We start from the raw sequence: 13,454 nt of genomic DNA, 5'->3' as shown, positions 1-13,454 counted from the left end.
GGCACATGGGTCATTTGTCCCTGTCGGAGGGCAGAGAGGAGGTTGGTGCCATTGTCGCAAACCACCATTCCTGTCTTAAGTTGGCATGGCGTCAACCACCTCTGAACCTGCCCCTGCAGAGCTGACAGAACCTCTGCCCCAGTGTGGCTCCTGTCCCCCAAGCACACCAGCTCAAGCACCGCATGGCATCTTTTGGCCTGCGTACTTGCGTAGCCCCTTGAACGGCTACGGAGCACCGCTGGTTCCAAGGACAAAGCACAGGAAGAGGCCATGGAGGAAGAAGAAGAGGAGGGGGTGGAGGAGAGAGGTGTGTCACAATCATTAGCATTTTGGAGGTGTGGTGGCGGAACAACCTCCAACACTACCGCACCTTGTCCTGCATCCTTCCCAGCTGCCAGCAGAGTCACCCAATGCGCCGTGAAAATTAGGTAACGTCCCTGTCCATGCCTGCTGGACCATGAGTTAGCGGTAATATGCACCTTACCGCTGACCGCCCTGTCCAGCGGGGCATGGACATTGCCTTCCACATGCCGGTAGAGAGCCGGAATCGCCTTCCATGAGAAAAAGTGGCGTTTGGGTACCTGCCACTGAGGAACCGCACATTCCACAAACTCACGGAAGGGGCAGAGTCTACCAACTGAAAAGGCAGCAGTTGAAGTGCTAGCAATTTTGCCAAGCTAGCATTCAACTGCTGGGCATGTGGATGGCTGGGAGCAAACTTCTTTCGGCAATGCAGCAGCTGGGGCAGGAAAATTTGCCTGGTACAATCTGACGTCGGTGTACCAAAAGCAGATTGCCCACAAGTACTTGGCTGTGACACACCTAATTCTACACCTTCATTCCTCTCAGTGCAGGTCTCAGAGAGGACTGAAGGTCTAGTGGGGTTGGAAATCTCAGCTGATGAGGAGCAAGGAGAGGTCCTCTTTGTTCTTTGGTGTGGGTCTTTTAGATACGCTTGTCAACGAACTGCATGGCAGGTCAACATATGTCTGGTCAAGCATGTGCTACCCAAGCGGGAGATGTTTTGGCCACGCGAGATACGCTTGAGACATATGTTGCAAATAGCAGCGGAGCGATCTGATGCACTCGTCTCAAAAAAGGCCCACACCAAAGAACTTTTTGAATAATGCGCAGAGACTGCAGCGTCCTGCACATGTGGAGATTTGGGGTGTGATGCAGCCAATGTGCTGCCCTTAGGCTGGCCCCTGGAGGGCATCCTGCCTCGTTGGTGATGTGCCGCCTCCTCCTCCTCCTCCTCCTCTCTCCTATCAGGCACCCACATTGAGTCAGTGACCTCATCATCCCCTCCCTCCTCATCACTGGAGCAAACCTGGCAGTATGCTGCAGCAGGGGGAGCATGACTGCCAGATTGCTGTCCTTCTTGGGCACCCCCTCTGTCCGTGCTCATGTTACTGCCTTAATCAAGCTCAGTATCATCATCAGAGCCTTCGAAACGCTGGGCATCCTCCTGGAGCATGTACCCAACACTGTGGTCAAACAGTTCGAGGGACTCCTCAGGAGGACATGGTGGGGCTAGGGAAGGAGTCACTGATGACATTGAGCCGAGGGAAGAGGCCGCTGCTTTGCCAGACAAAGTACCCTGGGCATGGGTGAGAGAGGATGAGTAGGATGAGGACGGCTTGGTCATCCACTCGACCAAGTCTTCTGCATGTTGCGGCTCAACACGGCCAGCTGCCGAAAAAAAGGTCAAGCGTGTCCCACGGCCATGTGCTGATGAGGATGCACCGTCTCCACGACCAGCCTGCTTGCCCTCTCTTATTGGCTTCTGACTGTCTGCCTCTCCTTCTTGGCCTTCCAGACATACTAATGGCCTGTAGCTGCACTAAGCTGGGATATATATACAGGGGGTCCCCAGGTTACAAACAAGGTAGGGACTGTAGGTTTGTTCTTAAGTTGAATCTGTTTGTAAGTCAGAACAGGTACATTTTTTAAGTGTAGCTCCAGCCAAAAAAAATATTTTTAAGCTTTTTGGATAGCATAGGGAAGGGTTAACACCCCTGTAACATTTGTTTTGCTGTCTGTGCCCCTGTTCAGAAGATTTCACCTCACATTCTGTCCCAATGACAATTGGATTTTGAAAATTTGGGTTTTTTGTGGAAACAAGCCTTGGTGATAAAGCATCAGTGGAGGTACCTTTTCCCCATAATAGCTCTTATAGGAGAGAATTTCCCTTCCTAGGGGTAGATTTCCTCTCACTTCCTGTTGTCTCTCTCCGTTTGTAAGTAGGAGTCGTTTGTAAGTCGGATGTTTGTAACTAGGGGATATATATATATATATATATATATATATATATATATATATATATATATATATATATATATATATAAATATATATATATATATATATTAAGGCTGGGAAAAAAATCGATTTAAATCTTGAATTGAGTTGAGAGGTCAAATCGATTCAAAATGTAAGCAAATCGATTTTTTTAGATTTTTTTTTTTCACCGAGGCCGGACGCCGCGGACTAGGCTGAAGCCGCGGCCTCGCCTAAAAGCTCATGCCGGCAGCGCCTCGGGACAGGCGCGGTTTCGAAAAAAAAAAATTGGTTCGAATCGTGAAGGTAGGTACAGGTAGCTTTAGCTGAACACTGTGCATAGCTCGCAAAAAACTAACTTGTATTTTATTTAGCTGCCTGCGGTAATGATAGGATCAGGAAAACACCACCAACCTTCTACAGGTAGCTTTAGCTGAACACTGTGCAGAGCTCGCAAAAAACTAACTTGTAGCTTTTTTAGCTGCCTGCGGTAGTGATCAGGAAAACACCACCAACCTTCTACATTGACTTATGCTGGGCAGGAGTCAGGGGTCTAGAACCCCTCTGTCCTCAGCGCTGGTCTCTTCATTGTCCTCAGTGCAAACAGAATTAAATTCTATGGCTATTGTGTGACGAGGGAGTGGAGCGGACTCTCTAGAAGTGGAAATCTGCTTAAGGAAAGGGGTTTGCTTATGGAACACTCCACCACTTCCTTAAGATCTACATGACCTCCCACATCCGGGAGATTGCGCACACCTCTCAAGTTCCGGGTATTATCTGGATGAATACAACAAACTCGTGAGACCGTATCCTTATTGGAGTATATACAGCCACTCACCACCTAAGCCTTGTCCGACCCAGTCCGGCGTATGCCCCATTGGGTCCACCTCATCTGGTAAGCCTCCTCAACTCTTGGTGGTAGTGAGCGGATTTTCAGTCAAGATGTTTATATAATTCTTCAATATTTTGTCTTAACATATTGCCATATAGACTAAGTATCTTTGAAGTTCATATGAGGACTATATGCTTAAAGCAGATACAATTGATCCTCCTTACTGTCTATTGACTTGTTTACAGTTTTATATGACATTGTTCAGCGCCACACTTTTTTGTTGTTTTTCCATTTTACACTTTGTTGGTCGTGTTGGCTGCTTCCTTGTCTTTCGTTTTAGGGTAGCGCAGAATTATTCTATATCCAACCTTCTACAGGTAGCTTTAGGTGAACACTGTGCAGAGCTCGCAAAAAAATAACTTGTAGGTTTAGCTGAACACTGTGAGGTGGATGCACCACACTAACTTGTAGTTTTAGCTGAACACTGTGAGCAGGACGCACAGCACTAACTTGTAGTTTTAGCTGAACACTGTGAGCAGGACGCACAGCACTAACTTGTAGTTTTAGCTGAACACTGGGGGCTACCCCAAAGCACCCTCCCAATGTTGAGGGCATGTGGCCTGGTACGGTTCAGGAGGGGGGGGCCGCACCCTCCTCCCCCCCTCTTTTCCTGCGGCCTGCCAGGTTGCGTGCTCGGATAAGGGTCTGGTATGGAATTTAGGGGGAACCCCACGTCATTTTTTTAAAAATTTTGGCCAGGGTTCCCCTTAATATCCATACCAGACCTGAAGGGCCTTGTATGGAATTTAGGGGGACTCCCACGTCATTTTTTTTTTTTTAATTTTGGTTCGGGGTTGCCCTGTGGGGAATTCCCATGCCGTTTTTATCAATGAACTTCTATGTGTATTGTTGGCAATGCAATAGCCGCGGGTAGTTTTAAATGGGTTTTTTCCTTCGAAATGTCATTTTACTGTCAGACTGTTCTAAACACGGGAAACATGCGCCCCTTTACAGGCATACTATAGACACCCCCCAGCTACGAAATTTAAAGGGATATTACACTTTATTGTTTGACTTTAAGCATTATTAAAATCACTGCTCCTGAAAAAACGGCCGTTTTTAAAACTTTTTTTTGCATTGATCCATGTCTGGGGCAGGACCCAGGTCCCCAAACACTTTTTATGACAATAACTTGCATATAAGCCTTTAAAATTAGCACTTTTGATTATTCATGTTCGTGTTCCATAGACTTTAACGGTGTTCGCGTGTTCGAACGAACTTTTTTCCTGTTCGCATTTTCTGGTGTGAACTGAACAGGGGGGTGTTCGGCTCATCCCTACTTTTAGGTTTAGCTGAACACTGTGAGCAGGACGCACCCCACTAACTTGTAAATTTAGCTGAACACTGTGAGCAGGACGCACTGCACTAACTGTAAATAGTCTAGCTGCCTGACTGTGGTACTAATAGGATCAAAAGAACACCAGCAATTTTCTTCAGGTAGCTGTAAATACTGTAACAAGACAAGCCTGCCTGTCAGTAAGAAGATAACAGGAACGGATCTAGCTGAACACTGTGAGCAGGACGCACTGCACTAACTTGTAGCTTTAGATGAACACTGTGCAGAGGTCTCACTACACTAACTTGAAGGTTTAGCTGAACACTGTGAGCAGGACGCACAGCACTAACTTGTAGTTTTAGCTGAACACTGTGAGCAGGACGCACTGCACTAACTTGTAGCTTTAGATGAACACTGTGCAGAGGTCTCACTACACTAACTTGTAGGTTTAGCTGAACACTGTGAGCAGGACGCACAGCACTAACTTGTAGTTTTAGCTGAACACTGTGAGCAGGACGCACTGCACTAACTTCTAGGTTTAGCTGAACACTGTGAGGTGGACGCACCACACTAACTTGTAGTTTTAGCTGAACACTGTGAGCAGGACGCACCGCACTAACTTGTAGGTTTAGCTGAACACTGTGAGGTGGACGCACCCCACTAACTTGTAGGTTTAGCTGAACACTGTGAGCAGGACGCACCCCACTAACTTGTAGGTTTAGATGAACACTGTGAGCAGGACGCACCCCACTAACTTGTAGTTTTAGCTGAACACTGCGAGCAGGACGCACTGCACTAACTGTAAATAGTCTAGCTGCCTGACTGTGGTACTAATAGGATCAAAAGAACACCAGCAATTTTCTTCAGGTAGCTGTAAATACTGTAACAAGACAAGCCTGCCTGTCAGTAAGAAGATAACAGGAACGGATCTAGCTAAACTGAATACAGTGTATATATATATATGCAACACCTGGGATGCATATATATACACAATACACTGTAAGTGCAGCTAACTGACTGACTGTTCTGCCTAATCTATCTAACTCAAATCAAATGACACTGTCTCTCTGTCTATCTCTTTCAACGCCGAAACACACACTACACAGGGCCGCTGTGCAGGCGGCCTTATATAGTGTGGGGCGTGTACTAAATCCCCTGAGCCATAATTGGCCAAAGCCTCCTTGGCTTTGGCCAATTACAACTCTCTGTTCAGACGGCGCTGTGATTGGCCAAGCATGCGGGTCATAGTGCATGCTTGGCCAATCATCAGCCAGCAATGCACTGCGATGCTGCAGTGAATTATGGGCCAGGACGCGCCACACGAATTTGGCGCGAACGGCCCATATCGTTCGCAATTCGGCGAACAGACGATGTTCGAGTCGAACATGAGTTCGACTCGAACACAAAGCTCATCCCTAGAAAAGGGCTTCCTGCAGGGGTCATTGTACCATGCAATGGAAACTGTATGTGTTTCTTTAGATAACATTATTAGATCATTGACATAACTAACCCAGACAAGATTGTAAATGTGATTATAAACAATGACAGTAACCTTCACTGTGCCTTTTCTTTTGTCTTTAGGTGGTAATCATTATTTTTGGAGGATTATTGCCCTCATCATCTTCAGTTGTCTTGTCATAGGACTCTTTTTCTACTGCAGATACAACTCCAAGGCTATACCTATGTAGGAATAGAAACATAATCTATAATAGAACTCTGGAGGGTATTTGTAATCCAAAGGATCAAGTAAATTAAGCACAAATGATCAGAGGCCTTTCACCACTCCTGATGGTTCAATGATGGACAACGTTTGTGGCCTCCTTCCGGTATCTCTGAAGTCCCTGATGCAGCATTACTGGAACAGCAACCCAGAACAATAGAACAGAGGCTCCCAGGAACAACAGCTCAGTTTATTGGTTGAGCCAGCAGCCTTGACATACGGCATACAGCTCAGTCCTAAAGCACATGGCCCTCTGGTGGCACTGTACCCAGTCCCCAGCAGCTCTCTCAACACAGTATCTCACAGTAGATGTAGTCTCTATGGGCTCAGCACAAGATCAGTCTGTCCTGTTTTGTGAGGCATAGTAGGTGCAAAGGTGGTAAAAGTAATAGGGCACCAGACACTTTTTGGATGCAAAATAGGTTTTATTTTTTTTTAACAGTCCTTTTATATTTTGCAAGGGAAAGAGGATTGGGGCCAGGACACCCTTAAGTAGTTGCAATTTTAAAAGGCAGACTCAGAGGCTTCAATAGGAGGACAGCTGTACAGGGAAAGGATCCAGCAAGGTGCCACTTCTTCATGTGCAGGTTTGCTGTCCCCTATGGTTACAGTACTTAACAGTTCCTAATACAAACATAACAGTTCTCTCAGCTGTACTACAATTTCTCCTTGTAGTTCTTCAGCCCCTTGAGCTCCTGGTCTTTCACCGGACCCTCTGATTCACTAACTCTGAATCCCGTGAGCTCCTCAAGCCTTTCACAGTGGTATCTCCCTCAAGCATCACCCACGCTTCCCTGCTGGATCCCTAGCTAGTTGTCTGGCCGGCAGAACCTGTCACTTTTGGTTGGACTGCAAGCTGCAGTCCCAACCTTGCGCTGCCCTTATACTTCTGGATAGGCCCTCACACACCCTGGCAGCCAGATGCCCCCCGGGATAGGCCTAATATCTGGCCTAGCAACACGGGGCAGATCACACACATCCACCGAGATGGCAGTCCGGGTGGCACAGAACCTAGATCACCTGACTCCACCCAAATATATAGGCTGTCCCAGCAGGCCAAGGGGTTCAAGAAAACCCCTGCCTATTGGCTGAGATACCCCATATACCCATAACCTGACCTTGAGTTGTTCTTCTCATATCTAGTACCACTAAGTGCCCGGCCACCTAGTGGTAGAATAGAAAAGTACTACAAGGCCAAACTTAGGGAGAAATCAATGGATCTCTAACAATTTAACTATGGTAGCTACTCCTGGAATTTGGTGAGGAGCCCCTTGACTAAACCTCAGGGCTCTACAGAGAAAAATACAGAGGAGAATAAGTGAAATAATAAAAGAGGTGAGTGAGGACAGAGTTACAGTATATTTTTAGTTAACACATTTTCATACAGAAAAATAAATGTTGTAAAACTTGGATGACAGATATATGTTCTGTCCTATGCCCAATACCTTTTATTTAACTTAAACATGTCATTCTATCCTCTCTATAATCCATGGCGACCAGACGGGCTTCATGCCGGGAAAAGGTACCGACATCAACTTACGTCGGCTTTATACTAACATTTCTCATGCAGAGAAGTCGGAATCCCCGGGTGTGGTGGCCTCTGTGGACGCCGAGAAGGCCTTCGACTCGGTGGAGTGGGAGTTCTTGTGGAAGGTGCTTGAACGATTTAATTTCGATCCCAAATTTTTTGCCTGGATAAAGCTCCTCTACAGTAATCCCAATGCACGAGTTCAAACGAACGGGTGCTTTCTCCCCCCTTCTCTCTGGGCAGGGGAACCAGACAGGGGTGCCCTCTGTCCCCGGACTTATTCGCCCTGGCCATTGAGCCTCTGGCTATCCTGCTTAGAGCGTCCCCGAGGGTTGGGGGAATAGAGATTGGTCCGTTGACTGAGAGGCTTTCATTATATGCTGATGATGCATTGTTGTACCTTCCAGACGCAGCTGCCTCATTGTCGGCGGCCCTGGAAATTATTAATCAATATGGGACCTTCTCGGGCATACGGATCAACTGGTCTAAATCCATTCTCTTTTCCTTGACCCCGACTCCACCTACTAAAGATTCCTCAAGCCGACTAGTCTTGGTTTCTATGTTTAAATACTTGGGAATTGAAATCCAGAGAGAGCCAATTATGTATCTGATAGATAATGTATACCCGATCTTGCACCAACTCATTACCCGATGTCAGGCTTGGAAATCTCTTCCCCTATCACAGGTAGGTCGGATTAATCTTATAAAGATGACGTTCCTTCCCAAATTCCTATACGTCCTTCAGAACACTCCTGTCCCCATCCCCAAGTCCTTCTTTGACAAACTAGATCAAGCGGTTAATTTGTTTGTATGGGGGGGATTAGCTCCTAGAGTCGCCCGGACCACCCTACAGCTCCCTCTGTCCCTGGGAGGCTTGGCGCTCCCATGCTTCAAAAAATATTATTGGGCAGCAGTTGTAGTGACTGTTCGCTGGTGGTTTTCCCAGCCAAAGTCTAACCCCTCAGTTAATCTTGAAGCTGCTATACTGGGTTCCTACTCGGCTCTGAGTAACCTGGTCTTTAGAGGGTCTAGGGCACATTTGGCCATAAAAACTCCGATGCGGACGACGGTAGGAGTATGGGAACAGATGTCGAAGAAGTTGTCTCGACCCAACACTGTTTCCCCTTACATACCACTATGGGGCAATCCTAAATTACAACATCTGCAAACAGTTCCAGATCCGGCCCTGTGGGCGAGACACGGAATTAATATACTATAGCAGGTATGGTCCGTAGGCAGAATTATCCCTTGTGACAATTTGAAAGATGATTTCCAACTCCCCCCTAGAATGTTTTATCGCTATTTGCAATTGCGGCATGCGGTACAGGCCCAGTACCCAGGGGGAGTCACTTTGCAATCACACGGGGTAGAGAAGTTTCTTACCTCAAAAAATATAGATCACATTCTGTCCTCCCTATATATTCGGATACTGAGTGAGGAGCAGACTGGGGGAACCGGACTCTATGAGAAATGGAAGGCAGATATACCCGCCCTAGCTCCTGATGATTGGGAAGAGTGTATACAACAGTACATCCTCCTTATGGTGTCAGCAAGGGATAGATATGTTCAACTTAAATTCCTTCACAGAGTATACTACACGCCGCAGAGGCTGTCTAGAATATACCCAACTCAATCAGACAGATGCCCGAAATGCAATAGGGAATTGGGCACCTTTATACATGTTGTCTGGTCATGCCCAGTTATACAGCAGTTTTGGTTAGAAGTGGTGCAGGTCATCAACTCAGCGGCCAACCTCAATGTACAAGTGAACCCGATTATTCTAGTTCTTGGAGTATGTGATAACCTTATACCTAATGTACATAAAAGATTGTTTGTTTTCTATGCCTCATTTTATGCCAGGAAAACTATTCTCCTTAAATGGAAGCAACCCGATCCTCTCACGGTCTCCCAATGGAAGGGTTTGATTAATTCAGTACTGCCACTTTATAAACTTACTTATCTTAATCGCAAATGCCCTAATAAGTTCTCCAAGATTTGGGGAGCATGGTCTAAATAATAGAGTTGGCATGGTATGCATGACGGGCAGTGTGATGTGCCTGGATTGTGCGTGCCCTACCCCTCCCTTATCTCCCCTCCCCTGCCCCCTTCCCCTCCTTCCACTCCCTTCTAGCCTCTCTTGGCCCTTCCCTCATGGCCCGTCCCCCCCTCCCCCCCCTACTCCATGATCCTTAATAATTTAATGCGTGGACACCCTGACCAATAGATAGTGATAAAACCTGTTTAAGTGATTCCTAATACACTCAGATAAAGGGTAGTACTATTAAGCTGGTATAAATTATGATATTCTGATCTCCCTGATATTACTCACTATGGAAGTATTCTGATATGAACACACGGTATATAAAAAGTCTGTTAAACATTTTGTATAACTAAGATAGTATATGTATGGAAAAAAGTATATATATATGATATGTAGCAGCAATATGATGTTTGTACATTTGTTTTATATGTTTGAAATCTCTCCTTCTGGAGACAAATAAAAACTTTTCTGTTAAAAAAAAAAACATGTCATTCTAAAGCCATCTGTAATGTTGGAATGCATATTTTTCTCTAAATAAAGAGTTTAAAAAAAAAGCCGTTTATACTTACAGTGGAAATTTTTTTTCGCGCAATTTTGTAAAGTTTATGTACTGTTTTTGTGCATGTTTGCAAAATTAAAGTGGGCCAATCTGGATGAAGTCCGGGGCAAAATTTTTATCCCAGTCCAGCCCTGGATATACAAATATATAAAGACTAAAAAAGTAAATATTGGGAGATAAATATCACACTTCAGAATTACATTTTTTTGTCCGTTTTTCTTTCTTTTTTTGGTGTATGCTGTTAATATTTTAATGGACTTTAAGCTCATTTATAACAAAGTACAGGTTGGATTGAAGACCCTTTATTACATTATGAAAGAAACGGTTTAATGCTAAGTCCACCTTTTTAAAAAAAAAAAAAATTTTCGTCTAACTTTGCAGGAAAAAAAATGTTCACTTATTGGTTTTTTTGCATAGCAACCTGCAAAGAAGCATAGTATCAGTGAGCAGTGGATCGCGGGTGCAATGCCAGGCTCCTGCAGACTTTTCTATGAGCTATGTGTGTGTACCGGGCTTTCTGTTGGAGAACTGGAGCAAATGCTTGTGGACCATTCCATTGAGAACTACAAGTCAGTCTGCTGTGGTGACGGATGGGATGTGTAGTTCATGCATTTACAGATCTCTGCAAATGAATGAAACGGCTGTGGGGGAGATGAACTTACTGTACACTATCACAGGGCGCTTTTAGGGGAGTGGGGGGTTCACTTGGCACCATGTTACATGTTACACCCTAAATACAGGTGTAACACGTAATATGTTGCAAAAGGTGGAGTTAGCTTTTAAGTGACATGCTATAGTATTTCCCTCCCCTATTTCCCTCCTCCCTCGGCTATTGCTATTGGCCAACAGCCTTGCATTGTGCATAAGCAGTGGAGGCTGGTGGTATTTTTTTTGGGGGGGGCAGCAAACAATACACCCACAGCCACCCCCCCAGTCCGGTCACCTGCAACACCCCCCCAAGTCAGTCAGTCGGTTACCAGCCCTGCCACCTACCCCATCTATGGCGCAGGCAGCGGTTCCCTCCGGGCGACGGGCGGTGGCTTCCCCTGCGTCTCCTCCTCGGCATCACAGCGGCCGTGCATCTCCTCCCTCCTCCTCCTAGGCCAATATGATCGCTTTTCCTTTTTCGGCCAACCAGGCCGCTGCCTGGTTGGCCGGGAGGAGAATTAGTGTGACAATAGCGAATATTCATTTAATATTGTCACACAACTGGGTGGACTTGGGGCGCAGTGCTCTGCGCCCCGAGCCTACCCTTTTAAGCCTATTAGAACCTCTGGCTCTAATCACGTGCTTCAAAAAAAAAAACCCATTGGAATCCATGTGTCCGGGACCCCGCACGTAGATTAAGGGGCTGGATGCATGGGTAAGGGGGTGGCACCCCTGCGCCCTGCTTTACAGGCTGCCACTGTGCATAAGGATGCGGAGGGACTGCCAACAAGCCAGAGAGCGAAGAAGAACATTTGCGTAAGTACTGGCTGTTGAGGGAGCGAGGGGTGAGATGTGTAAAAGTGTTTGTTACTGGTACCCTAGGCATAACCAAGCATTTCATTAGAAATAAGGGTCTGTAAACCACTATTAGCTGCTCTATTTTGCAACCAACTCTCCACAATGTAAAAACCTGTAGTACAATATATTTATTTTTTTGTTTACAAATGTTTTATTTTGAAGTTCAAGTCTACAAAAATCGAACAAAGTCAATAAAGACAATCGGCAGTAAAATATGTCTTTGAAAAACATAACAGTAGCTAACATACAAAATACTTCAAATGTGAAAAGGGTTCATATCCAATGTAAGAGTCAGATGGTAGTAACAGTTTATGTAAGATGAGTTGTAATAAAAAGAGGTGGTGTGAGATACTGAGGGGTAAATTAGAGTTAGTTTGAGTTCCAGTAAGACCATTTTTTCTCATATATGTGGATGGTGGCATTTAAAGTATGGAGAATCCATTCTGAAAGTTTGAGCATTTCCATTCTAGCTAGTACTTGTGGCCATGGTAGGTTGTTGGATCTCCAGTTATATGCTATCATCCATTGAATGGAGCTGCATAATGAGTGGAATAGTTTCATGCAAGGTATAGGAATGTTAGGTATGTTTGCATATAATAGGCATATTTGGGGGGTGGGGGTGATTTTCTGTTTGGACGAAAGTTCAATTTTTTCAACAGCATTACGCCAAATATGGTCTAAATATTTACAGCTCCAAAATGTATGTAAAATTGTGCCAGGTTCTGGGCATCCTCTAAAGCAGTTTGGAGAGATTGAGGGATAGTAAGTATGGAGTTTAAAGGGTGTAAGGTACCATCTAGAGAATATTTTTAAAGGGGTTTCCCTAAAAGAGATAGCTTTGTTGCGTTTGCGTAAGTTGTCTGACATAGTGTGCCACATATCTATTGTGAGAGAGCAATCTAGATCCAATTCCCAATGGAGCATATCACATAGGTACAAAGATTGTCAGCTGAACAGTGACTGCATTCAATTACAACTGCCAGAGAACAGGACCTCTTTTAGCGAGCTATGAGCCAAGGTCAAACTTAACCCCTTCATGCTGAGAGTACGCATATATGCGGCCCCACTGGACTGGGCTTTTTTTAGTGTGGCTGCATATCTGCTTTGTGCTGGGAGCGCGACGCACAGCGCGCTCCCAGCACACAGATCGGGCCTTCACCGGGAGCTTCAGGTCCAATACTAGCGATCGGGACCCTAGCAAATGTAATATTATATATATTTCCTATTTCCTATATTACCAAGCGCTGATGGATATGGTGAAAAAAGCCCAAAGAACTCTAGCCAACTGCCAATTAAAGCAAACAGCTGCTACCTTATAGCCTACACCAAGGCTCTACACCAGGGATATGTAATTAGCAGACCTCCAGCTGTTGCAGAACTACAAATCCCACTCTGACAGCCACAAGCATGACACCCAGAGGCAAAGGCATGATGGGACTTGTAGTTTTGCAACAGCTGGAGGTCCGCTAATTGCAGATCCCTGCTCTACACAATGATTAAAACATACACAAATGTACACAAATGTAGGCAGCGCTCAAAAAACACCTAGATGGTGTAATCCATATATCCATGTATATCACACAATTATAATCATGCGATACATGAAAATCAATAAAGTGCATAGGTGAAAACATAGGGTAATCCAGAGTGGGGT

The 13,454-nt window shown here is 45.4% G+C and overlaps 1 protein-coding gene across 1 annotated transcript in view; it reads left to right on the top strand.

Moving 5' to 3' along the window:
- Positions 1-6,134, top strand: part of LOC141129353 (cell surface glycoprotein CD200 receptor 1-B-like) — a 63,594-nt gene extending 57,460 nt beyond the window's left edge. Inside the window, exon 4 of the mRNA XM_073617328.1 lies at positions 6,028-6,134. Coding sequence (XP_073473429.1) covers positions 6,028-6,134 — 107 coding nt within the window. The remainder of the gene's footprint in view (positions 1-6,027) is intronic.
- Positions 6,135-13,454: the final 7,320 nt, after the last annotated feature.

Source organism: Aquarana catesbeiana, linkage group LG02, assembly GCF_042186555.1.
Source record: "Aquarana catesbeiana isolate 2022-GZ linkage group LG02, ASM4218655v1, whole genome shotgun sequence".
In the NCBI taxonomy this organism is placed as follows: Eukaryota; Metazoa; Chordata; class Amphibia; order Anura; family Ranidae; genus Aquarana; species Aquarana catesbeiana.
The sequence above is the reverse complement of the archived record's forward strand: the minus strand, read 5'-3'. Positions and strand labels throughout refer to the sequence as shown.